This window comes from Dryobates pubescens, chromosome 15 (genome assembly GCF_014839835.1).
Source record: "Dryobates pubescens isolate bDryPub1 chromosome 15, bDryPub1.pri, whole genome shotgun sequence".
Taxonomy (NCBI): Eukaryota; Metazoa; Chordata; class Aves; order Piciformes; family Picidae; genus Dryobates; species Dryobates pubescens.
Genome location: NC_071626.1, coordinates 22490627 through 22516525, shown reverse-complemented (window position 1 = coordinate 22516525; position 25899 = coordinate 22490627). Strand labels below are relative to the sequence as shown.

The window sequence follows — 25899 nt, the reverse complement described above, 5'->3', positions numbered from 1 at the left end:
CAAAGCTCTGACATCCATTGTTAAAACTCACAAACTAAAAATCCTCTGCTTTGGTGCAAGCAACTGCTCATCTTGTGTGACTTTTGGAATCACTGCAGCAAGTTGTGAATGATGTATGAAAGGAAAAATCCCTGCTCACTGCACACAATCCAGACAGCAAAATCTCCCCAGAGGATTTTAAAAAAAGACCCAAAAAACAAACACAAAAATATGTCATTTTATTTTTGTCCCGTGCCCAGAAGACTCCCTCATCTCTCCCCAAGAACATGCAGATACCTCAGCTATCACCAGAGAATGAGAAAGGCCACTTGGAGCTGAAGTAGATCAGTTCAGCTCACACAGTGGTTCCAGGAAAAGCTCCAGGAACCTGGAGCAAACCAGACAGCATTATATTGGAGACATGTTCAGACCTCTCTCTGCACACACTCTTTTGGGCCATTTTTTAAAGCAATACCTAATCTCATCAGCCTGACTCTTTAACTTGATTGACCTTTAGAAATTGCATTAAAGCAGCAACAACAGCATGCTCAGTATAGTTAGGAGCACAACAAGAAACATTCAATATAAATATCATGAGTGTGACTAGACCTTGGCTATGTTAGGATAAATATATCAACATTCTTTGACTTCAAGCCTTTATTCTTTCTTGCCCCTTTACTGGATCTTTTTTTCCCAGCCTGCCTCTTGGTGTTGATATTTTGAATCTGGCAAAGCCAAACGCCTGCTGCTATAATTTAGCCATCCTCTGACCTGCTGCATATGATCATAGCATCATAGAATTGTTAGGATAGGAAGGGACCTCAAGGTTCATCTAGCTCCAACCCACCTGCCATGGGCAGGGGCACCTCACACTGCAGCAGGTTGCTTACAGCCACACCCTGCCTCATCTTAAAAACCTCCAGGGATGAGGCTTCCACCACCTCCTGGGCAACCTGTTACAGTCTCTCACCAACCTGATGGTGAAAAACTTCTTCCTAACATCCAATCTGAATCTACCTATTTCTATTTTTGTTCCATTCCCCCTAGTCCTATCACTCCCTGACACCCTAAAAATTCCCTCCCCAGCTTTCTTGTAGGCCCCCTTAATATACAGGAAGGCCATAATTAGGTCTCCTCAGAGCCTTCTCTTCTCCAGACTGAATAGCCCAAACTCCCTCAGTGATGCCTCATGTGTTTTCAAGTCAGTGCCTGTTATTATTTTTCATATCCTTAATTTGGAGGAGTTAGTAGAATGTGGTAAGACTTTTTTCTTTTTCTTTTGTTGGGGTGTTTTGGTTGGTTGGTGGATTTTGTTGTTGTGGAGGTGGTGGGGTGGGTTTTTTGTTTGTGTGTTTGTTTTGCTTTGGTTTTGGAGGGGGAGGTGGGATGTTTGTCAACAGTGATACAGAGCACAAAGAAAGACTGGGTTACTCCCAAGAGGGAGTTCTTCATTACCAAAACTTCTGCGTGCTGTGAGCAGCCTCTGTTCACACCCCCCCACACATGCAGAATGACACAGGATCTCCAGAATTAATCCTGCAGCAAAACTGCTCTGTCTGGAGCCACAAAAACTGTCACTCTTTCCTAAGTGGTAAAAAGTGAGGAGTCATCCAGTTTGATGGTGTTCCCTTTGAGCACGAGGAGGATGGAAAACTGACAGCAAGACTGCAAGCCTACAGGAGAGTGGTTTGCCCAGATGAAGCTGTCTTCATCATTGCATTTAATTTTAGGAACAGAAAGCAGGGGTCTCATCTAGTGACAAGTGATGTTGTCTTCTCTTGACAAGTTTTCTTAAATTTGCAATTTAATGTTTTTTTCCTCCCCAAACATTACTGATGAGGAAGGACAATTGCCTACACCAGTGTCACATTTCTGTCATCTTTACCAGGCTGAAATATCAGGGAAGGCAGGGGAAAAGGTGCAGCTGTTGATGCTTTGACTTCTTCATATTAAAAAAGTACATGAATTATACCTACTTTTGCCTCTCCTACACAGCAGAGGGAAGAACCATAGAATAGCTTGGGTTGGAAGGGACCGTAAAGATCATCAAGTTCCAACCCTCCTGACACTGGCAGGGTCACCTCCCACTAGCCCAGGTTGCTCAAGGCTTGGCCAGTCTGGCCTTGAACCCCTGCAGGGAGGGGGTATCCATAACATCCCTGGGCAACCTGTTCCAGCGTCTCACCACCTTCATTGCAAAGAATTTCTTCCAAATCTTCAGTTTAGATCTGCCCTCTTCCAGCTCAAAGCCATTGTCCCACATCCTGTCACAACAAAACCTTGTAAAAAGTCCTTTCCCAGCTTTCTTGGAGCCCCCTTCAGGTACTGGAAGGCCACTCTAAGGTCTCCCTGGAGCCTTCTCTTCTGCAAACTGAACAGCCCCAGCTCTTGCAGCCTGTCCCCACAGGGAAAGTGCTCAAGCCAGAAGGGACTGCAGCGCTCACCAGACACAAACCACTGAAGCAGAACTTGCCAGTGCATCCTCCACCCATCAGCAACAAGCAACACCACAGAGAGGCTGAACTAGCAGGAACTGCTCTGTATTGGTTGGTTTGTTTGTGGTTTTTTTCCCCCTGTGACAAACCAAGAGACAGGCAGCAAAGACACTGGTTAATTTCTCCTCTCAGGAAGATGCCATCTGTGAATGGCCACCCAACCTGGAAAGCAAGGCGTTCCTGGAATACAACATAGCATATGGACTGCAGAACTATGCTTTTCAATGCCTTTCCTCGACAGGCCAGTGCAATGGGTCTAGCTTAGATCTGGTTCCACAAGAGGACAGCTAGAGCTTAAGGATCAAAGCAGCAGTGCTTAATAGCATGCATAAAACAGTTATTCAAAGTTTGTAACGTAAGAGGTTTGGTTACGGAGTGTTTCACAGGGATAGGGATTTCCAAGCTTACACCATCAAAAAACCAGAGCTTTCCACTTAGGTTTTCTGAAAAACTAAACACACTTGAAACAATTTTCTAACTTTTACCCCCTTCCCACTCCATTTTTTCCCCTTCTTTTGTTTTGTGGGGAAAAAGGAATACTTGTCCCTGTACCAGCTTTTAGATACTCTGCAAAAAGCACCAGTATGCTACTTCCATGATTTTGACAGTATTGCACCAGTAAGCTAAACAGGAGGTATGGAGGAGCTGGTGGCAAGAACTAACTTTTCCCAAAATGCACACCTTAAAACCAGAAGGATCAGCTTATGGGGAGAAAGAGATGGACTTCAGAAGAGAGGGATTAGCAGTGTTTAAAATAAAAGCATCAGACAAAAAAGAGGAAAACCAAAAGATAATGAAGTGGTTGCACATTTGCTAAAATAAGCTTACATATGTATACACACACATACACAAAAATAGACTAAAACTACTTTTCCAGCAGGCCATGAGGAAAAATGTTTATTTGCCAACATGGGCCCTATGTTCTTTAATGTCTTTATTGATGATCTGGATGAGGGGATTGAGTACATCAGTAAGTTTGCAGATGACACCAAGCTGGGGGCAGGAGTTGATCTGTTAGAGCGTAGGAGAGCTCAGCAGAGGGATCTTGACAGGCTGGACAGATGGGCAGAGTCCAAGGGCATGAGATTTAACACATGTAAGTGCCAGGTTCTACACATTAGCCACAACAACCCCTGCAGTACTACAGGCTGGGGTCAGAGTGGCTGGAGAGCAGCCAGGTAGAGAGGGACCTGGGGGTGCTGGTTGATAGTAGGCTGAACATGAGCCAACAGTGTGCCCATGTAGCCAGGAAGCCAATGGCATCCTGGCCTGTATCAGCAACAGTGTGGCCAGCAGGAGCAGGGAGGTCATTGTGGCCCTGTACTCAGCACTGGTTAGGCCACACCTTGAGGACTGTGTCCAGTTCTGGGCCCCACAATTTAGGAAAGACTTTGAGTTGCTGGAAGGTGTCCAGAGAAGGGCAGCAAAGCTGGGGAGGGGTTTGGAACACAAGCCCTGTGAGGAGTGACTGAGGGAGCTGGGGTTGCTTAGCCTGGAGAAAAGGAGGCTCAGGGGAGACCTTCTTGCTCTCGCCAACTACCTGAAGGGAGTTTGTAGCCAGGTAGGGGTTGATCTCTTCTCCCAGGCAACTAGCACCAGAACATGAGGACACAGTCTCAAGCTGCACCAGGGGAGCTTTTAGGCTGGGTGTTAGGAAGTTCTTCACAGAAAGAGAGATTGGCCATTGGAATGTGCTGCCTGGGGAGGTGGTGGAGTCACCATCAATGGAGGTGTTTAGGAAGAGACTGGATGGGTTTCTTGATGCCATGCTTTAGTTGATTAGATAGTGTTGGATGATAGGTTGGACTTGATGATCTCAAAGTTCTCTTCCAACCTGGTTAATTCTATTCTATTGTATGGTAAGACTACATTAATAATAAGATTACTTGGAACAGTTTGCTCCAGAGTTCAGACAGAGAGGACGTTCCTATCAAGACTGATCATCTGACAAATTCCAGTAAATTTTGCCAATATATAGTAGCTTTTTATTCCAGAGTAAACCTCTGGCATCTCTTAGCAGAGAAGGTGTATTTGTATAAAGGAGGGAAAAGAACTGGATCAAAGTAATTATCTGCTTACCACATCAGGAAGAAGTTGTGCTTGTGCTCACCTTCAAACTATTCCATGACCATACTGTTAAAACCATGCAAGGGGCACTGCCACCTTCCATACACATTTCAGATGTGCTCTTGCAAAGTGTGTATGTGTACTTTACCTGTAATTATCAGATGAGGACCTGCACACAAGGAATAGAGAGCAGTCGCTAGATGCTGGTTTAGCTATTACAGGAAAATGTGCAGACAGTCCTGCACCTGCAGACAGAGTAATTGAGACCCTGACAAGGAACCATCAGGGATTGCAATGAAAGGCCTCAAGAAAAGCTCAGAAGACTCCCATCTTAGCTGTGTGCTCACAAAGTAGTCACCTCTCTTTGTTTTGCTCACTGACTCTCTTTACTAGCAGTTCACTCTGCATTATGACTGAAGTAGGAAAGAAGGTGCTGGGGAAAGTGCTCTTGGCTAACTTCAGGCTGCAGCCAGGCTCATTAAAACCAGCACATTTGCTGCAACGTTTGCAGTGTTTCTTCTTGGTTTTAAGACTGTTTTAATAAGTGAAATTCTGAGCAGAGAGAATGTATTTCAATTTGCTTTTTATTGGTCCCTGTTAGAAGCGTGCAGTCTCATGCTGGATTTTTACTTTTTAAAAATGACTGGATGGAGCATCAAAAGGCATGAACTTGGTAGCTTAATGAAAATGAACCCAGCCTTCTGGAAGCCTGAAGCTGCTAACTACACAGGACAGATTCATTAGCACAATTTTGGAATATGAAGAGAAAGTGAATTGAGAATCCAAGATTCACAAACATCAGCACTAAATCCCAGTTTGAATACAGCTTTGTCCCCTCTCCTACCCCTTGTTATCTCTCAGGGAAACTGTCAAGAGCAAAGCCCGTGAGCTGCCAAGGGGTTGTAACAAGCCTAGAGTTAGACCCTTAATTCACCCACCAGCACTTTGATTTGGGGGTGGCAGTATGTAAGGCACTGTCCCAAGCCTGGAGCATTCATGGGGCTGTTGTGACTGAATGCTTTCTGATGTATGACAGACTAGACATTTTTGGTTTGTTAGTGTTGTCTTGATGTTGAATACCCTATCCTGTTCTGGTTTTCTACAGTATCCCTTGAACCTCTGCTGTCCTGTACATTCATGCATGAACATAGGTGTACAATAGAATTTTATACAGAGATCCTCCACAAACCTGGCTCATTAGACATTGGAATGTGCTGCCCAGGGAGGTGGTGGAGTCACCATCCCCAGAGGTGTTCAAGAGGGGACTGGACATGGCACTTGGTGCCATGGTCTAGTAGTCATGAGGTCTGGGGTGACAGGTTGGACTTGATGATCTTTGAGGTCTTTTCCAACCTCATTGATTCTATGAAAGGGAACATTGCTCTGGTTTATTGGTCAGGCACTGAAACAGGCTGCCCAGGGAGGTGGCGGAGACACTGCCCATAGAGGTGTTCAAGAAACATGTGGATATGGCACTCTGGGACATGGTTTAATAGCCAGGGTGGTCTTCGTGATGGTTGGACCCACTGTTACTAGAGGTCTTTTCCAACCATAACTATTCTAAGATTAGCATACAAACGACCCTCCTTTCCGTCAAAGAGAAACAGAGCAAGCTTGTTACAGGTGTCAAAACTCTGACTACATCCTTCACGGGGCAGCAGGATGCCTGGCCAAGAGCAGAGTTGGACCAGAGGGCCAGAAGAGGGATGCCATGCTGTGGGTAGGAGTTAATTGTTGTACAGTACATCATAGCACAAAGGAAAAACCAAGGACACAGCAATGCAAGATCGGTTTGCAGGCAAAGCTGTTCTAATTTTAAATATTTGGCTTCACTAAGGCATGTTTCTAAATTAATAGGCCCCATAGCTTTCAATAGGATTATTCAGGGCACATCAAGTTAAGCATGCAGTATACATTCGTAGGATTAGGGTTAATGTCATCTTAGTATATAGTGTTAGGAAACCTATTAGACTGCAAATTAAATAAGGAAGCGAACAGAAATTAGCACAGAATGGCTCCTTATTGAGACTGCCCTAGCTCCTTTCTGGACACTTTGTACAAAGGCAGACACATTAGGATTATGAGAATTCTCCTAAAAAGTTCTGAGGATGTTATTGTAACCCCAAATCTCAAACCCTAGGAACTTCTGCATTCCGTGTAAAACTCGCTTAACATAAATAAGAAAGCGGAGCAATGCGATTAGTTTCTTTATGGGAAGACTGTCCAAATCAAACAAAATCTGAATTTTTAAATGCAGATTTGGAGAAGGAGGAGTAGCTCTGAAACTAACTGACTTCAGGAAAAAAAAAAATAAAAAAAAAATCATATTTATGTAGAAGCAAGCACAGTGACAGCAAATGAGAAGACAGATGATAATTCATTGTGAGTGCATTTGTTATTACTACCCCTAACCCACAGCCTGTAACTTACTTATCACTACCTAGAAAGTCCTCCCTAAAAATTTATCTAGAAGTCAAAACCATGTTCAGTGATTGTTACTGGAACTGTTTTTAGGAGTTGATGAGCAACAATAAATTCTTCTGTTTCTTAGGGCAGATGTACTTAAAGGGGGGGATTAATTATTAAATCTGTATTTGCATAGAGATTTCTTAATGCATATTTCTTTGTAAGGTCTATGTAAATAAATAGCATTATAAAATAAAGATAGCATTTCTCTTATCCCATGTGGAACAGTCATGTGGGGTTACAACATAATGAATACTATTCACACAACTAGAACCCGAGACCCTGGTATCCTAAAGGCTCGGAAGCTTTGTCTTGAACAAAAATCAGGTTTGATTCACTAACATTTTGCACATTTTAGTATCAAGAGAGAAAAGTGGTAGGTCCTGTACATAAAGTCTAAATGTTCAAGTTTTGCTCAAAACAAAGGTGTGATATGAAAGCAATGATACAAGAGGGGACATTGACTTGATGATCTTTGAGGTCTCTTCCAACCATGGTGATTCTGTGATTTGCTACCTGATGTAGGATATACCTAATTAGTTCAGTACATCCTCACTTCCACACATACAATGTTACTTCTCAGTTATTCACTCACTTCCTTCTCCAAATGTAGAAAAGAAAGAGTAAAATCCCTCATGTTCTCTGCTCTCGCCCCCTCCAAAATAATTTTATCTTAGCAGGTTGCGCAGTTCTCCCTGTCATCCGCTACGTGCCAACATAAGACACGATCACTTTTGCAAAAGGAAAAATGAAAAGCTCAAACTCCAGTATTGCAGAACGTCACTGCAGGAGGATTTCCAGAGGAATGTCGTTCCAGAGCTGAACATGCTCTTCTCTTTCATAAAAGTAGAGATTTTTTTCCATTAAAGTTCTTGTGTTGTACTTTGTTCTAAGATTGATAAACAGCGTTCACTCTAGTCCCAAAGGGAAATGTTTTGTAGTTAAAACTTGAGGCCACTCTACTCCTAGGAAAATAAGTGCCAAACACTCTCCAGTTGCTGGTAGCTGCGATTCTGATGTGAGGCTGGAAGAGAGATTGAATTGTGCACTTGCTATACGGGCACCCCATCGTGACTTTTTAGCACGTGCTCAAATCAAGCCTGCAACTACCCTCCCTGAGTGCCATGGGGCTATCGAGATGCTTAATTTTTAGCATACATTTAAAGTCTATCTGAATTGGGGTTAGAGGATAGGGCCACACTGTAAGCACCTGCGTAATGTGGGATGCAGCAGTCCACCATGGTTTCTGCGTTCATACATGCATAAGTATCATAGCAGGCAGATGTGCAGAGAGGACACGAGCAGGCAAGGTATCTCGGCCCTATGCTGTTAAAGATCAATTCTATCTCAACTACTTATCCTGTTTAAGCAATTTATATTCTCACTAGTATTTGCTCAAGATCAGGCACTTCTTTTGTCAATTTTTGACCCAGGATAATTTTCAGGGGTTTTTATTTGTTTTGGTGCCTTTCTAAATATTAAAAAGAAGCAGAAACAGCAGTTTCTGTAAATCCAAATTTTCGTTATCATTAGCCCATTACAGAATTCTTTCTTTCTTTCTTTCCTGATCAGGTACAATGAGCTCTTCCATCCATCTTTTTTTCCTCCAAGAAAGACAGATTGATAGATTCATACATACAGCCTAAAAACCAGCACATTCCAGAGATGATTTAAACAGCCTTTTCTCTTAAAATATAAAGGTACCGATATCCATAGCCATTTTAAGAAGTACCAATCACATACAATGAAACTCAAGTGCCAAAGGCTAATTGATTCAGAATATGCAAAAAGCAGCCTTAGGAAGGTGTGAAACAACAGTACCAGAATTACATTACAAGGAAGTAGGTGTAAAACATGCAAAGCTTCTTGACAGTGTAGACTCATTGCCTCAGCTATCTGTGTCAAAAAAAAACCCTTCAAAAATATTTTGATAGAGGGGAAAAAAAAATAATAAAAGCTTGTGACTATTATCTAGATTTATTTAACACATCATCCATTATCATACTAAGGAATCCATTGGGAAGTTAGCCATGAAATAAAGACAATGCATTTAACAGGGTATACTCAAAATGTGGATTCTTGAGGACAGCGATAGCTAAGGCCAATTTCATTTAGTAAAACATTTGAGCACTTTGGTGAGAAATTTTAAAGAGAAAGCAACTCCTGAAATTGGGGATCTGAAAGCATGTACCAATGTTGTCCATTTAAACAGCCCAGGGGAACAATGTAGCAAATACAACATAACAAAATTCACTACGAACCTTTCCATTACATAGTAGGGACTTGTCTTTCAGAGTATAACAACCCCAAATAAACCTTCAAACCACCACAACAAACAAACAAAGCCCCCAAGCAACCAGCCAAAACCAACGAACAAAAATCAAACCTTCAAACAAGTTAAATGATTTCTTGCACAGGAGAAATCAGAACTTCTTAGAGGTATCTCTGTACTAGACAGCATGATCTAAATAGTCTTCCACTGCACTACACACAGATGCGTTGCTTCATATATGCTTTACAAAGGCCTGAAGCGATAGGATAAGGGGGCAATGGCTTCAAACTAGAGAAGAGCAGATTTAGATTCAATGTTAGGAACAAGTTCCTTACTATGAGGATGGTGCAACACTGGAACACGTTGCCCAGGGAGGTGGTTGGGGTCCCATCCCTGGAGATATTCAAGGTGAGGCTCGACAGAGCTCCAGGCAACCTGACCTACTCGAGGATGTCCCTGCTGACTGCATAGGGGGCTGGACTGGATGACCTTCAGAGGTCCCTTCCAACCCAAACCATTCTAATAATTCTCTGCTTCTAGCCACAAATGGAGAGTTTCCAATTAAACCTTGGATGTCAAACCACATGCCATAATACAGCTGATAATATTTATTCCTGAAGGAAATCATTTGGATGTGGGTATAGTTCTAAATGTTTCAGAAAAAACACTGTCAAGAAGTCACTTCTGAGCAAAACGTTATCAAGGAAGAAATCAAGAAAGCTGCATTTCTTTTAGAAGAGGTTACAGAAAATGCTAAGAATTGTTGCTCTTTCCCCAAGACCTTTGTCCCACCCCTCTGTCGCTGCAGACCTACGTAGGCTGCCCCCAAATCGCCACATTTATTGAGCTTTATAGAGCTGCTACGTATTGACAAAATCTTTGTAGCAAAATAATTTTTCCATCAAAATACAGTGTACTGTAGAAAGATAATGAAGAGCTGTAGGACAGGCTTTAAGAGGCACTATACTTTCATCTGAAAAGTCTCCTGAAATTCTTTGAACGCTTCCAGGGGATTAATGAGGTATTTTGACAACACACAAGAAGCATCTGGTTTTCAAGAAGCCTTATGAGAGGGAACATTCACATTCTTGGAAATTAAACTGTGTATTTTAAGCCACTAAAAATAACACAATTATTAAAAAATTTGGCAGCTCTGAAGAAAAAAAAAAAGAAATTACCAGCAGATACAGGGAAGCACATGGAAACTACTGAGGAGTGTCAAACTTGAAATGCTGTAAAATGTGTACACTCAACATGACTTAAACATCCATTTTAACAGCTTAATTGAATGTCTCTTATTAAAAAGCTATCATAGATGAACTAAAATAAGAACGAGCTACACTAGCCAAAGTGGAGCTAAATCAAGCCCACTGTTCCTTGCAAGCTGGGGGGATTCACTCTGCGTACGTGCATTACTCTCTTTGCAGCGCAACCTTATCCCTTCAAGAACTCTTTAAGGTGTTTTGAGGCTTTCAAAACCTTTGGCAGTTAGTGGGAGAGAGAGCATTATTGCTTTTAAAAAATGCTAATTAAATAGGCTAAATTATACAATTCATGTACATTTCGAAAACATAACCCAGTGGCTGTGAAAACACCCATACAGGCTATTTATACCCGCATTCAAAAGAACTTAGGTGCTTGCAATATTTAATATGCACTTTCCACAACAAGGGAGAGGAATAGGTTCTGATAAACAGTACCAGGCTGCAAGACATTTGAAGTCTAAAGTACTCCTACACAATAATCTCTTATTTTTAAATAATAATTGCCTTTAGAGTGCGAGCAGTTGTACAGGAAAAGGCTGCTTCCTAAACTTTACTCTTTCCAGTCTGCACCCTTTCACAAGCTAAATATTTTACAAAGGCAGCATTTCTACAAGGCTTAGGGTTGAATACTTGTGCTTTCTGTGGTCATGTCTCATTATTTACAAGGTCTCATCCAATATATGCATTTCAAAAAGGTGGCTTGTCTCAGGTCTTCAAGCCAGCAAGTGGAAAAGAAAAAACCCTAACGTGATCCGCCCCTGTCTTCAGGAATAGGGATCTACTCATCTTCATAGCTGTTCAGTGGTACTTTCAAAGTCTGCAGTACATTTATGAGCAAAACCAATACCAAAGCTGGGGGGTGGGTAGACTTTTGTATCTCTACCCTCTCCCATCCTCAATAGGGTTCTAGATGTGTCTAAAGGCCAAAATTCAACCCCAGTGTATTAGCGTCAATCTTTTTCTTCCTATGATCTGTTTTTGCCTAGCTAGGAAAATTATGCAAAAAAGCAATAAAAGTAATAAAAGTTTTAATTCAATTTCCACGTGGCAGCTATCTTTTCTTAAAGGCACAGCCTAAACTGTCACAATTGGGGGGGGGGGGGGGGGGGGGGAAGAGAGAAATAATAATAATAACAAAAATCAATTAGAAACCATATTCTTTGTGTTTACTAAGAGATACCCACTCCACCGTTTAGTGTCATGGAGCTGGAGTTAAAACTAGAAGTGGTGAAGATAATTTAGCTGCACGAATGCCTGCTCTTCAGTAAAATGCTGCCAAAATTAAATAGGAATGAAACAGCACTTTGTAGTCATTGGTCGCTCAGCAGGGTTTGCGTAGTTAAAAACCTAAGTGAAAAGGGTGATTGACCTACATTGCTACTAGCTTCACACAGCTGTACTTTCATATTTTCGCTGCATCCGAGGAAGCTCATTATTTAATACAACTGAGTTACATGTAATTGTTGGTCTTTCATTTTGCACTTTTAGAGGCCAGATATTAATCTCAAATATGTGGCAGGCATTACTGTGCATCTGGAAATATCTGTGGCTGCCCGTTTCCTTGCAAGGCTGAGGGACATGATTGCACAGAGAGGCACCTGAAATTAGGAGGCTGCCCAGGGATAGGAGGGCCTCACGAATGCACAAAATCAAATGAGCAGATGGAGTAGAAAGCAAGTCCCTTGGCACCCCAAAGGCAAATGCTCTGCTGTTTCCCCACTGTTTTGAGAAGAAGCAGTTCAGAACGCACAACCAAAGCACATTTCATGCAACTCATACCTGCAGCTTAAATAAGTAATAACATTCCAGTTAACAACCAGTTTGACATGTTAACAGCCCAACGGTTGTTAGCATAACAACTGGTCATTAATGGCAGTAATGACAGATTTCAAAGGGAATATTGTGCTTGCAAATGGACATGCTGCCAGTCAGAGGAAAGGACAGGGCAGGATAGGCTGATACATTAAGATGTCACTGTACGGCTCTGGAAGGAAAAAGAAAGGGGGGAGGGGAAAGAGATGAAGGGAAACCCACACCTTTCTTACATATTTCACTTACTGTAAATGGACTTGAAATACTGGCATAAACCTAAGTTCCTTAAATTGAGTCTTCACTTTCTAACCCAAGAGTGTATAAGCAGGAGACAGAAGCCTGCGGGGGAATTACACTCTGCATATCATTTTCACAGAGCGTGTTACTTCTAATATTGAGTCCTTTTTTTTCCCCCGCTCTAGTCCGTTCTCATCCTTGTTAACAAAACAGAACTCATTCCTGTTGCGGCCACCCTAATACCCTTGGTGTCAAATGCCACCTCTGAAACCACTGGAGTGACTGACATGAATCAGATTCCACAGCAAAGCCTCTCAAACCCAAAGCATCTTCCAAGCTCCTTACCTCATTAAAGGTCTCTTCCATTGCCTCAACCCCTGCCTTGGAGAAAAAGCTTTTGATATAGTAAAATTAACTAATTTCACAAAAGGAGAGAGCCAAAGCAAAGCAAGTTTTGAAGTTCTGAAGATAACACAGTGTTTATTAGAAGCCCAGCAAAGAGGGTATCTCAGGGCTCAAATGCAGAATGCAAGCACAGACAAGGGCTGAGAGAGCATTTAGCTTTTTGGCAGGCATCTCTAGGAGACGCTGGAATTACCTTTGCAAATAGCCAAAGACACAATCAGAGAGTTTACTAATTTTAACTGTGAGTGTTAAAGCACCCAAACTGGCCACGTTATTGCTTCTAGCATCTGTGGAATGGCTGTCTTATTGAAAGACACAATGAACACAGAGAGACAAGTTAATAACCAATTTTACTCTTTACAGTATCGAGCAAGCCACATATCCTCTAGAGGGCACCACATAAATTAATAGGAAGCCAGAACAGTTTTATATGTAGCAAAGGCTCCCTTTATGGCTAAAAAGAATAAAAATTAAGAGGATAGTTGGAAACTGCAATCGAACCCTAATCTGATCATTAGTACAGAGTAATTTGTTCTTTAAATTCATATCAAGTGGGTTGCTAAATATGAAAGCTTATTTGACTACAAAGCTAGAGAACATTTAACTAGTTTCTACATTAGCATTAAAAAGATCACTTTTATAGGTTCACTGCATAACTAAGTAGATAAGATGCAATGAGGCAAATGACTATCTGCAATTACCTTAAGTGCATCAGTTTGAAGTTTAGTGTAAATACCAAGTTTAAATCTATGCACTTGAAAGAATCACTAAAAGAATGCTTGTGACAAAATAGCTTCATTAAGACTTGATAAACCCAGGGACAAAAATCTGATGCCTTCCCCCCCGCCCCTCCCATGTTTGCTGGTTTTACTGGTGCAATGTGTATGAACAAATAACTGAAACACCAGTTTTGAATGTGGTCCTGATAGATTTAAAAGTTTCCTTCCTTTGAATCTTTAGTGTAAATTTTAACAATCTCTTAGCAAAATATTCCCTCCTGTTAGATCTTCAAGGACTCTGTGTGTGTGCATCTGCGCCAGGAAAGTGCTTTGCTCATATCTCTACTACTAGATCACTGCTGGTTTTGTTTTTAACCATTTGATTTTAAAACATGGTGTCTGCTACACCAGCACTTGGGAGATTCAGTAAGTTCAAAGCTTCCAGTAAATTTGGATTTACTGGATGAAAGAGCCATAGTAAAGTTTCCTCACTCCTGCAAGCACTTGGAGAAAGAATCTTAAAATGGGTTTTAAAAACAAGGGCAAATGTTATGTTCCCCCAAGAAGCTTTTCCAACTCCTTTCTATAGGCACATGCTTTAAGATCACAAGTCGTTTATGTTCATGTACAACAATTCTATTAGAACCGTTCCCTGCCAGTTTTTAGAAGTTAGATTTTGTTATCTAGTTCTTTGGCAGTTTTAACACAATGGCTTTAAGATGCAGACTCTATGCTAAATTCCCAACACTTGACCTTGCATTCAGTTCAGAGTTTAAGGGTAAAGGAGTGTTTTTTACCAATAAGTAGTCCATGCCTGAAGAACACTGATCTGCCTTGCAACCCCAGCTCAAAAAATATACAATGTTTGCAAAGTTTTTGTTCCAAGCCAACAAAAATAGGTTGTGGTGTGGGAAGCCAGGGTACCAACACTTATTAATAATGCCTTAGTCTTGTTCCTGTTTCAAGCTACCCATGCTGCACAACTTCGGAACTGATCAGTGTATGGGAATCTCCTATTTGGTACCTCAGCTTAATCTAAACTTGTAAGTTAATGTGTTCAAGGAGAATTTTAATTTTTCCCCAGTGTACTGCTGACTTGAATGCCCCTTTAAGAGGAAAAGGCTTCACCATAGGAGCAGAGGAAGTATTCCCAGAAGTTCACATTAGCCTGGAGCAGCTAGTCTCATTAGACCCCCTCTACAGCGAATGGTGGAAAGGTGCTCTTATAGGAAATGGGTGATCTGAATCACCCCAGAGGAGTCTCTTTTTCTCTATTGACTATTGAGAGCCTAGGGAGACTAAAGTTCCTGATTAAACTCTACTTCTGCAAAGCAGTTCTATTTATTCACATACAACCTGCAGATCCACTAGCCTAGTGCTGCTCATCAGTAATTTGCTATCAATTACACCTCAAACACTTTTGAGAGCATTGGTACCCAAGCACAAAAGAAGATAGGAAATCAGATGACTGCTCTCTCTAAAAGTGGCAACAGGTTACCCAGTGTCCCACCCAGGCTACCAGGTTAAATGAGGACAGACTGGATTCAGGCAGACTAGATACATGGTGATTTAGCATGTGGAAGTCACTTGGTCATCTTGATTCAGCTTCAAATATCTAAATTCATAAAAGCTTCCAGTGCCACAAATGAAATCCCTCGGTAAAAAGAGCAAAGATGAATGAAGCACTCGCCACAGCGTTCAAACCCTGCACTGGAGCTGATGAAATTCACATGTGTGGTTTCAGGCCACTATACCTGGCCATCACCATATTGCAAGGAGGAGTTGGAGACCACTAGCTTCCCAGGACCACACTGCTGTGAGAAGCATCATGGGGGGTTAGGTTATTCCATTCTCCTCATCCTCTGAGCACAGGACCCAGCCATTAGCTGGTAACCACCTGGTTAATGTGTACTTTTGGATGCAGGTTTTAGTCTTATCTCCCTACTGTTGTATTTGTTTTCTCATCCTCCACATACACTCAGCCTTGCAGTGCTCAAGTGTCACTTCTGTCACAGTGACTACACAGGAAGGGCTAAGCAGGTGTAACAAGTTTGTCGGCAAACGTAAAGAAGGACATAGCCTACCTTAGGTAGTCTCTGCGACAAAGGATAAGGTTGGCTTTGGTGTACAAGGTAGAGCCCACCTCCCCCAGGCGACAGTCACAGCAGGCACATTTCAAGCAGTCTTCATGCCAATATTTGTCCAGGGCCTTTAGAAGATACCGGTCTTTAATCTTACGGTTGCAGCCAGCACAACCTTTCGGCTTGGTGTCTGGCTGGACTGAGAGCATTTGTATACCTGCAATGTAACAAGACAAGAGAAGGGTGAAAACAGATGTTCACTTGAGTGCAAGCCTTGCCCTGTTCTTCCTCCACCTCACTGTTCCACCAACACCCAGCTAATTAAAAAAGGAAATCGTATAGATAGGATAAAATAACTTAGGTAGTCCATAGCAAGCCGAAAACAACAGTAAGATAGATCTGAGAGCAGAAACTTCCATTGCTCTAAGTTCCACAGCTTCTCTTTAACACCTCATTTACCTGGTGTCTTTGCTGAAAAGAAATAGGATTGAACAGTTAAAATGAAAAAAAAAATAAAAAATCATTAAAACAGTTTACTTGAAAAATCATCACTTTCACCCCAAGTATCCAATATTTAGCAACAACAAATTTAATTATATAGCATATCCATGATGGTAAACATAGTGCAAATAGGTCCAAATATGAAGATTCAGCTATCTCTAGGAAATATAAAAACACTTCAGATTGTAAAGAAGAAAAGATAGAAACTGCTCGAAACACAGGGCTAGAGTTTCAGGAAGGTTTGCTACAGGCGTTTTGGACCTGGGGAGGATGCATTTTGGTTTTTGAAATTTCAGTTCTCGTTAGGCACATGAATGAAGCAATCACCTTTGCAGAGATTCCAGTACTTTAGACACAATCTGCAGTGAAGGACCTTCTGAAAAATCTGATTTTAAATAATCTGCAAAAGGTCAGAGAATTACTAGTTTGTAAAGGAAAAATAAATACATAAAAACCCCCTCTGCCCCATTTCCCAATCCCAATTTTAGGCAACAGCTAGTTCAGGACAAGCAGTACAGTAGTGTCCATCAAGTAATACGCATTTTTTTGACGTTATAGCAGAGTATTTAAGTAAAAATTCAAATGCCTGAACCACTGTTTTAAGGGAGGGAACTGGTAAAAGCGGAACACAGTTGAGCAATGGAATGCAGAGCACTGCAGCCAGCTTCCAGAGATCCATACAAAAATCGATTACCCTCAGTTTTACAGTAAATGGGGAAAGAAGGTCACTGCCCCAAAGTGCTTACAGTCTGGTCTCTTGGTTAATCACACGAACTGCCATCCCATTACACTCAGACCAATCCTCTGAAAGACATTTCTTAGAGTAAGCAAAAATCATAGCCCCGCAGATGTTTGGTTGGACGTCAACGGAGAGAAAGAGAGAACTGACACGCAGTTTGACTATTAGGTTATCTCACTGTTTTAAAGCCAGTCAGAAATATAACAGCAACAACAAAAAGCTACTTATTAGAGTGCATCTGAATGCTTAAATGAAAATTTGTCAAGACCAGGGAACAAATGCTATTGCCAACAAGAAAATCCTACCTCAAAATTCAAGGTACGGCACCCTGTTATTATCTAGAGACTTGGAAAGGTCAACCAGAGTCTCATAACAAAGAAAAGTAAATTCAAGAGCTCCCCATCACGAATGTTCTACTGCCTACTGTTAAGAAAGCTTTACAGTCACAACTTCAACCAAGACATTTTGGTTGGTGCTCTAACACACCACTGCTGGTAGGCAGGCTGAGGGAGCTAGAATGTGAACAAATTGCAGTTTGGGGCTCTGTTTGTTTTGTTTTAAAAGCTCTCATAAGCAAAACACAAAAATGAGTGCAAGTTTTGAAGCAAATGTGACTTTATGGATATTAGAGCTACAAAGACAAGAGACTAAATGCTACATCAGCTGAGGGATCTGTACACATAGGCATATGTGGAATTCATGTGGACCTCAGGGACTGTAAAGCCAATCTTGAGACCTTCCAGGATTACCAAGCTGAACTCCCAAGCTGAACTCCCAAGCTTCACCCATGAAGCTGATCACTGAATTAGAAATAGTAATTCTTATGATGACAGGTGAGCACAACAACCTCATTCCCCTCTTTGCAGTTCGCTACTACCCATTTTGGAGTGATAGTTTTATCTGTTAAATTAGCCATTTGGTTACATGGAGACAGTTCTCCTAGTGGGTGCCCCAAAGTACCATGGAAGTACTGCTGTGCAACATGTAAAGCTCATAACAAGTGTAAGGTCTGTCATTTTCTATCAATAAGAACAAAACATGGCATTGCTGTCTTCCCATTTCTTCCCAATCACTGCTACTCTCCTAGCTCCTACACCACCTACAGACTTGTTTCTTGTTTGCATGGGAAGGATGAGATCCAGAGCTCAGGGCTCCTCGGTAAGTCTGTGGCAGTTTGGGAATGAACACATGCATCTTGTCTTGAGCAAGCACCACGCAACAAAGGCTGAGTCTTTACAGTATTTTCAGTTGCCAACTGACTGCCCCGAATCCAGGGTACCTGCATGAAGCAGCAAAATAACTTGGCTACAAATAAACAGCCAAAAGCGGTGAAAATCTCTGAGATTTTTGGTAAAGAACCTTTACCAGACTGTAAAGGGAGTCCTGCTGGGACTTAGATACTGTCACTTCTTCAAAAAGCTTTACTCTGTAAAGCTGCATATCACAGTGGAGTATAAATATCTGTTAGGTGCCAACAACAGGCTTATTCCCAGCCCCTTTCTTCAGCCACATAGAGGACGAATGCGTAAAATTGGCCACAATTTGTCTCAACTTCTTGGAACTCAGTACAAAAGTTGGAAAGCACGAAGGGCTGTTCCAGGACTTTAATCTTTAGCTCAAGGGAAACCAGGATAAACTAGGAGCTAACACAGTTAAAAGCTTTAAAGAAAAAAATAAATCTTAATGTAAAAATTTTGCTGCCTGATAAGGAACCAGTTACAGAGCGGAGGCTGACAGTCTCTGATCCAGGCTGCTACTGTCCTGCATCATCTGCAGGGAACAAAGTGCCACAGAAACAAGGCTAAACAAGTGAATATTTGAGGAAACTGCAACAATCAAGCCTGGTAACTCTTGAGATATATGCTGCAAGAACATTACAAGTAAAACCGCAGCCTGCACAACCCTATGCATGCCCCTGCCCAGTTTCTGAGACATTTGCTACATAAGGAAAGTAGACAGAGCATTGGCACTTGGGTAGGTTAGCCCAAACCCTCCTTGTAGAGATGAATGCAAAGGGGCAAACACCCCATGGAAGTAGTGTTAGCAACCTTCCATGCCTATAAGGCTGGGAGAGAAAGTGGTGCTGACATCCCACTGGCAGCATCTTCAGATTAGGGATTCCATCTGCAGCAGATTTTGGAGGGAAGGAAAGCTTTTTGCCTCTGATAGTTCTGATCTTTTTGCACTTTGCTTGCAATAAAACTGCTTCTATTTTAATGAAAGTTAAAAGAAATACAATTTCCACAGTACTCTTTTTTCCCCCAAAGGTTCTAAACAAAACAAGCACAAAACAGTGCTCCAGCAAGTGTTTTAAATAGCTCAAAATTCTTTGCACATGCCTTTTTTTTTTTTTTTTTTTCATCATATGCTGTGGATTAAATCACTTAATTTTGAGAACAGAACATTTTGTTACTTTTTCTTTCTGTATTGTGTGAGCCACTTTAATGCAGATCACCTCACAGACCACCTCTCTTCCCTTTAATGTTCCCATAAGATCTCCAATGCAGTTATACTTTTCTGATATGCACCCGTGTATTTTTAGCTCTCTTAATTTGGCAGCAAGAATACCTGCAGCTTACTGTCAGCCAGCTTTTCAAAAGCTGCAGTTTAAGTATCAGTTTATTCCTTAGGACACAGGAAGGACCCTTTCAGAGGCTGACAGCACCCACAAAACCATCCGAACTGCCTGCTGCTGAAATAGCAGACAGCGGCACACAGCACTGCTGCCTGGCTGCCCTCGTCTCCCTCTCCCCCTCCCCCAGGAAAATAGAGCTTATAGAGCACTTCCAAAAATCCACACAATTCCATAAGTGCTACATCAAGGTTGTTAAAAAAAAAATATTAAAAAATCATAAAATAATTAAAAGCAATAATATCAAAAGCAGCTTTGCCTTCAGTTGTACAAGGACCTACCCATACTCTGCACCACAGAGCAGATCTGTTCTCCGAACTGAAAAATTTCAGTGCCTAGTCTGTCACTGTCAAGTGAGCCTTTTTTATTTCACCCCAATATGCTTTCAAGGGCTTCCTCTGTCCTTTCCTCTCTCCACCCCCCCAGTCCCCAAGATACTGCACATAAACTGCAGAGCTGTGTCTGGAATAAAACTTCTTCATCACCATCTACCACCTTTAGGGTTTTTAAAGGGAGAATTTGATATCATGACTTGCAGCTTTTTGGATTCCCCTTGGTCTCCCCAGGTAAGTTCAATGCAACTGAATCTAACCCCTGGTTATTGTTATTATTGTGTGATGAAACACAGTCAACTGATTTGTACCTATGATTTCAGGATAAAGAGGAAAGCCTGTTGGAAAAAGCTAAATTACTCTCCTGGAAGAAGGCAGGGAAATAAAAAAATCCATTTCACTTCAATCATCAGCTTTCTCAAAAATCAAAGGGAATGAAGATTTGACATAATGAACTGTATTTTGTTAGTGATGTAGTAGCATCTGTAAGCAGGATTGGCACAAGACCCTCAGTTTCTGGTCTGTGGTACAGACAATAATTGAAAGGCACATTAAAGGAGGAAAAGTTGGATATTATTATGTACTTGACCACTATAAAACTTTTAAAGACCACTCTTTCCCTTGTTTGTCGGGGCACATACATGATTCTGCCAAGGACAGTAGTACTTGCAGCAAGAAAGGGAAACTTACCTCTTCTTAAAAACAAGATTTAAAAGAACAAATCTGTTTGGAGCTAATTAAGTATCAATGTGCTGGTCTTTTAAAGACAGCAAACTGACACAGACAGTAAGCAGTGAACAAGAGAGTTAGAGATCTAGTAGAAGATTAAAATTAATACTTTCCCAATGCTTTCCCACTTCGTAGCTCCATCCAAAAAACGTTCAGAGCTCCAATTATTCAGGACAATACACATATAGACTTAAAGAAAAAGTTAAGGTTTCAGAAGCTAAGAAACATTTCAGAACTCACATGTAACACATCAGGAGTCGTAACTAGTTTTAGATTGGCATGTAAATTGTTCTGTGGAAAATTCTTATTGCCTCTGAGACCTTGCTATTCTGAGTTATTTGACAGTTGAAGGGAAATCATAATTAAAAAAAGAGACATAAATAATAGCCTATGCAGTGTGGTGCACAGAAATAAGTAGAACCATTTCATTTAAACTCTGGTGAGCTTTTAATTGCCTGGATTGCATTGTGAACCAGCCTAACGGTTGATTGCCTCCATTATGCTCTCTTGTTCTGTGCCATTCATCCGCACAGCCTCAGCTTCTGTAGTTAACACAACAAAGTAACCGCAACTCCATAACACTCAGGGATTTTTTTTTTTTTTAAATAAAAGTAAGGATTTTAGTACCCTGAATATAGACTCTCCTGTATACTTTTTGAGTTAATTTTCCATGGTATATAGCTAAACTTCACCTCCTGCCCCTTCTTCTATAGAGGAGTCTGGGTGGGTTCTCTCTCTCTCTCCCTTTTTTTTATTAAAGGAGGTGAATTGGGAAGCAGGGGAAAAAAAAAGAAAAATAAAAAAACACGGAAAGAAAAGAGAAGAGGTTAGGTAAAAACTAAACATGGGAATGCAGTCCCACAGCTGGGAGCAGTGATACAGATTAAAAGAATTTGGCCAACATGGCTAGTCGATTGCCAAGAGACACCAAACAAAAGATTTCTCTTCTTCTTTCCCCTTCTCTTTTTGAAAGCTAGACTGGGCCTAAAAGCTTGTTTCTCTCTGTTCACTGGCCCAGAGCATCCCTGCAGGCTGTAGCCCCCTAAGGGACAACACAGCAAATAGATGTACCCAGATCTCAGGGACGGGAGCTGCCTAGCTATGTTCCTACCCCTGTCGTGATCCCCCCCCACCTCTCTCCCCCCACTCCCTCCCTCCTTTTTTAGAGCAGTGGTGCTGGGAACCAATTTGATTCCCTTTTTCTCCAATGCAGCTGCAAGGCTCAGAGATACTGACATTTTTCCACTCTTATCAGTTTAATTACAGTTACCATGGCAGCAAAGTGCTAGTGCTTGGCAAAGGCCAACAAGAGATTTGCAAGACTGAGTTCAATTTTGATGCAGCTCACATGCAAAATAAAAAAATAAATAAGAAACATACACTCTACAACAAAGAATCCCTTTCGGAGTTAGACGCTCAAGCCTTTTGTGCTAATTCCTTTTCAGGCATCACAGAGATGGGGCGATGGGGAGAAGAGGGGAGAGGGAGGTGTGGGGAAAGCACGTAGCGATATTTGTTGCACCTAGCAAGATTAATTGGTTTAAACAGCGGTTCTACAAAGCCGTCCTGGGAAGCGGTATTTGGGGTCTCTTCAGAGGACACGCAAACACAGGCGCTCGCTACGGCAACGCATTCAGGATGGAAGAGCGAAAAGAAACACTCTCGTTGCTTCCCCCCAGCCCCCCCACCCCCCCGTCTCTACCTTAACGCGCAGCGCTTCTGCTCGGCGCGCACTAGGAGAGGAGAGCCAGCCCGCCGCCTTACCAAAACTTTTCTCCTTTTTCTGCATGAGTTGATTTACGGGCGCCTGGAGAGCTCCTTCGCATTGAAGCACCAAATCCCGGCAAAGTAGCAAGTGCCTCCCCGGCTCGGGTCAAGTGAGCGGGAGCGAGGCGCGCCGCAGCCCGGCGGGCGCAGAGGCGGGGGGCGGCGGGGCGGGCTGGGGGGCGGCACACACACCCCGGGCCGCCGGCCGCGCACCGCGATGGCGAGCGACAAAGCCACATGCTCCCCGAACTCTGCCCGTAAGCCTATAATCCCAGCGGTCTCTTAGCTTTGTTGTAACAAATGGGTTTGATTAAACTGTCACATGCGGCGTTAGCATACCATATCGTGCTCGGTATGAAGGGAGAAGGGGGGTGGTGGGGGCTGAAAATAAGAGGGGAGAAAAAAAGAGAAAGGATGGCAGGCTGAAGTACTGTTTCATCACACTAGCCTGGCTGTCTTTCTCTCACGCCGGTCCAAGAGAGGGGCTGCGTGAGCCCGGACGCAGACAGCCCGTGTACGCCCGGCGCGTCCCTCCTGCCGCCCCCCGGCCCGCTCTGCCCCCTCCTCGGCAGCAGCCGCGCTCCTGCCTCCGCTCTGCCCAAAGGGTTAACCCTGCACCGAACCAGTTGCAAATTAAACTGCTGTACGGGGAGGCTTGTGGATTAAAGCCGGGGAGTGGGAAATTAACCGACTCCCTTGATAATTGGGAGCACGTTTTGAGAAGCTCTGGAAGAAGCAAGAATAATAACAATAATAATAACGGGTGGGGTGTGGGGGGGTGGTGTTTGCTGCAATTCGTTGTTAACTTTGACTGCTATTTCTCGAGACATACAGTTGGATGGGTTTTGCTCAGCATCCTCCGTTTGCGTGTATTTCATGTCTCATCATAAAAATAATGAAGCCTCACATGATTTAAACAAAACAGTCTCAGCAGAGCTGCAGCTTGACTGAAAGTTGCAGTGCAGAGATGTGTGTGTCTATTGCAGCCCCGGCTCATGACTCAGAGGGAGAGAGTGATGCAGACACACATACACAAATGACCCAAAGCTTATGTACACAAGTTGCCTCACTTACCTTCTCAATTAAGCGATACAGGGGAGGCAGTTCAATAAGCACAGTGGCTGCTTTGTAGCTCTTCTCCTTGGGAAAGGTCAAAAAGAAGCATTGTTTGGGGAAAAAAAAAATAAAGAGGGGGTGGGAGAGATGGGGAGGGAGATCGCTTTAAGTTTAAAATAATGAGGTCCTCAAGGATCCGCCAAGTAATTGTGTTGACCGCATCCGAGCTACAGGTGTCCTCCTTTTAGTATCTTGCAGTCCAAGGCTGTCTGTCTCCGTCCTGGCTGAAGACAACTTACCTAAAGCAGCGTGTGAGGAGCCGAGTTGAATGAAGTCAGGGCTTTATCAGCTGCAAAATGCAATCCCTTACCAGCCAGACATAATACAGCAAAAGAAAAGGTCACTCAGTTATTACTGAGCCAGCAGAGCCCAGGCAGCTCTTGTGGAAGACCACAGAGAAGCAGCTCCCTTCCGATTTAAGGCTATTTACCTCTCTCCCCCTCCACCCACCCTTCCTCTCCCCCCTCCCAACTCCCCCTTCGTCTCTCTCCCTCTCTCTTTCTCTCTCGTTCTGCAGCTCGCTCAAGTACAGCCGCCCTCGGAAAGTGCAAAGCAGCCAGGAGACAGATTGGGCTTTGTTGGTAATTTCCCATGGTGAAAATTTACAAGCCTGCAAGTGCAGTCAGCAAAACCACATGCATATGCTAGACACAAACACCAGGGACACACACACACGCACACACAAGTGACCTCTACTGAAGCGGCTCAGGATCACCTTCCCAGAGAGTGCTCCAGAAACAGACCCGGGGAAACAGGGCAACATCTTACACACACATACAGCACCCCCACACCCCCCACACCCCCCCCCCATTACTCCTCCCAAAATACTTTAAACAAAACAATAAGTTGCCTACGCACACGGGGGGGGGGGCGGAGAAGGAAAAGAGAGAAATGGCAAGATACATATCTCTCTATTAATGAGTAATGAGAAAAATCCCTGAAGGTGAAAACGCTGTCTCTCTCCGTGCTAGATCTGAGCTGCTCGGAAAGGAGTGGAAACTCCAGCATGAAAGTTTCCCGCTCCTCTGAGCGGTCCCCGGCGGCCCGCCTGCCACTGCCGGGAGAACAGTCCCGGCCCTGCATCCCCCGGCGGGCACCGCTCCTCAGGTGCCATCACCCTCACAATACTTTTTAAGCTGAACGGTGAAGGAGGAGAAAACGTTCCCCCCCCCCCCCCCCCTTACAGGATTCCCGTCCCAAGAACTGAAGGCAGATCCTTATTCTCTACCTAGCGGGGGAGGGGGAAACAATATAACAGGCACGAGTGTGATATACGTGTTGCTGAGCACCCTTGACCATGAGACAGACAGACAGACATGCAAACACAGGAGAGAGACAGCATGCTTTGATATTCAGGCACGCTCACAGATGATTGTTTCTTCATGTTTTATAATAAAGATGTCGAGCCTAGCCTACTGTAAATAAAGTTAAAAAAAAAATCCAAAGCATCTTCCTCTAAGAGCCATCTGCAGTTGGAGAAAGACCAGATTAAGAATTTGTGAATACAGTTTTCAGACTTCAAAGTGAATATCTGTTGTCTGCTATTAGAAGCACCACACTAGATTTCCACAAAGCTTTGAAAGATGTCAGCTTACAATATACCCTAAATTTGAATGACACTCTATATTATAGAAGTCTTTCAAGACCCAAGAAAGATTTAAAAGCATTGAAGTGCTGTGCCATCTACACCCCTCCCTCATATAATCCAGCAGTTCTAATAAAAAAATCAAAGCAACCTCAGAAATGTATATGTTTAGGACAGGTCCCCTTCCTCTCCCCACTCCCCTTAAAGTATGCTTCTCTATAGTTTTTTTAAAATTTATCTATTTTAAAATACATATATATAATACATAAAGGTTCCTGGAACAAGCATGCTGTGCAATGAACAATTCCTGAATCTCTTGCCCCTTTTCCCTCTAAGTAGTAACAAAACTCAGCCACAACTAACCTGAGCAAGAACCCGAAAAGCACAATCAGAGGCAGCAGACTAACAGAGCCCCTTTCTGCTGATTTGATCTGCACATGGAGAAAAGCAAAACTTGACAGAAACCTGCTTCTCTCCTGCTCACACCCATGCACCCAGAAGAGCCTCACTTCCCTCTGTTTATAGACTACCTCTGCCACAACCACTCTGAAAATACAGCAGTGTGAGTGTGTGTGTGTGTGTGCCTCTCTCCACCAATGCACTCAGAGAGGGAGAAGAAAAGAGGGAGGGAGAAGTTATGTGTGGGGAAAGGGAGAAATAAAATCAAAACAAATGGTACAGCTAATGAGGACAATTAAAT

At 42.7% G+C, this 25899-nt stretch overlaps 1 protein-coding gene across 5 annotated transcripts in view; it reads right to left on the bottom strand.

The window, feature by feature from the left end:
- LMO3 (LIM domain only 3) overlaps positions 1 to 24052 on the bottom strand; it is a 66103-nt gene extending 42051 nt beyond the window's left edge. Inside the window, exons 1-3 of one of the 5 annotated variants that reach the window (XM_054168012.1) lie at positions 23854 to 24052; positions 23573 to 23638; positions 15802 to 16015 (exon numbers count right to left, since the gene is read on the bottom strand). In XM_054168012.1, the coding sequence (XP_054023987.1) occupies positions 15802 to 16007 (206 nt within the window). In that variant the 5' untranslated portion in view covers positions 16008 to 16015; positions 23573 to 23638; positions 23854 to 24052. Of the gene's footprint in view, positions 1 to 15801; positions 16016 to 22433; positions 22654 to 23572 lie in introns of those variants that run through there. The other 4 variants (XM_009902799.2, XM_009902800.2, XM_009902798.2 and 1 more) reach the window with 4 other exon arrangements.
- Between the last annotated feature and the right edge of the window lie 1847 nt (positions 24053 to 25899).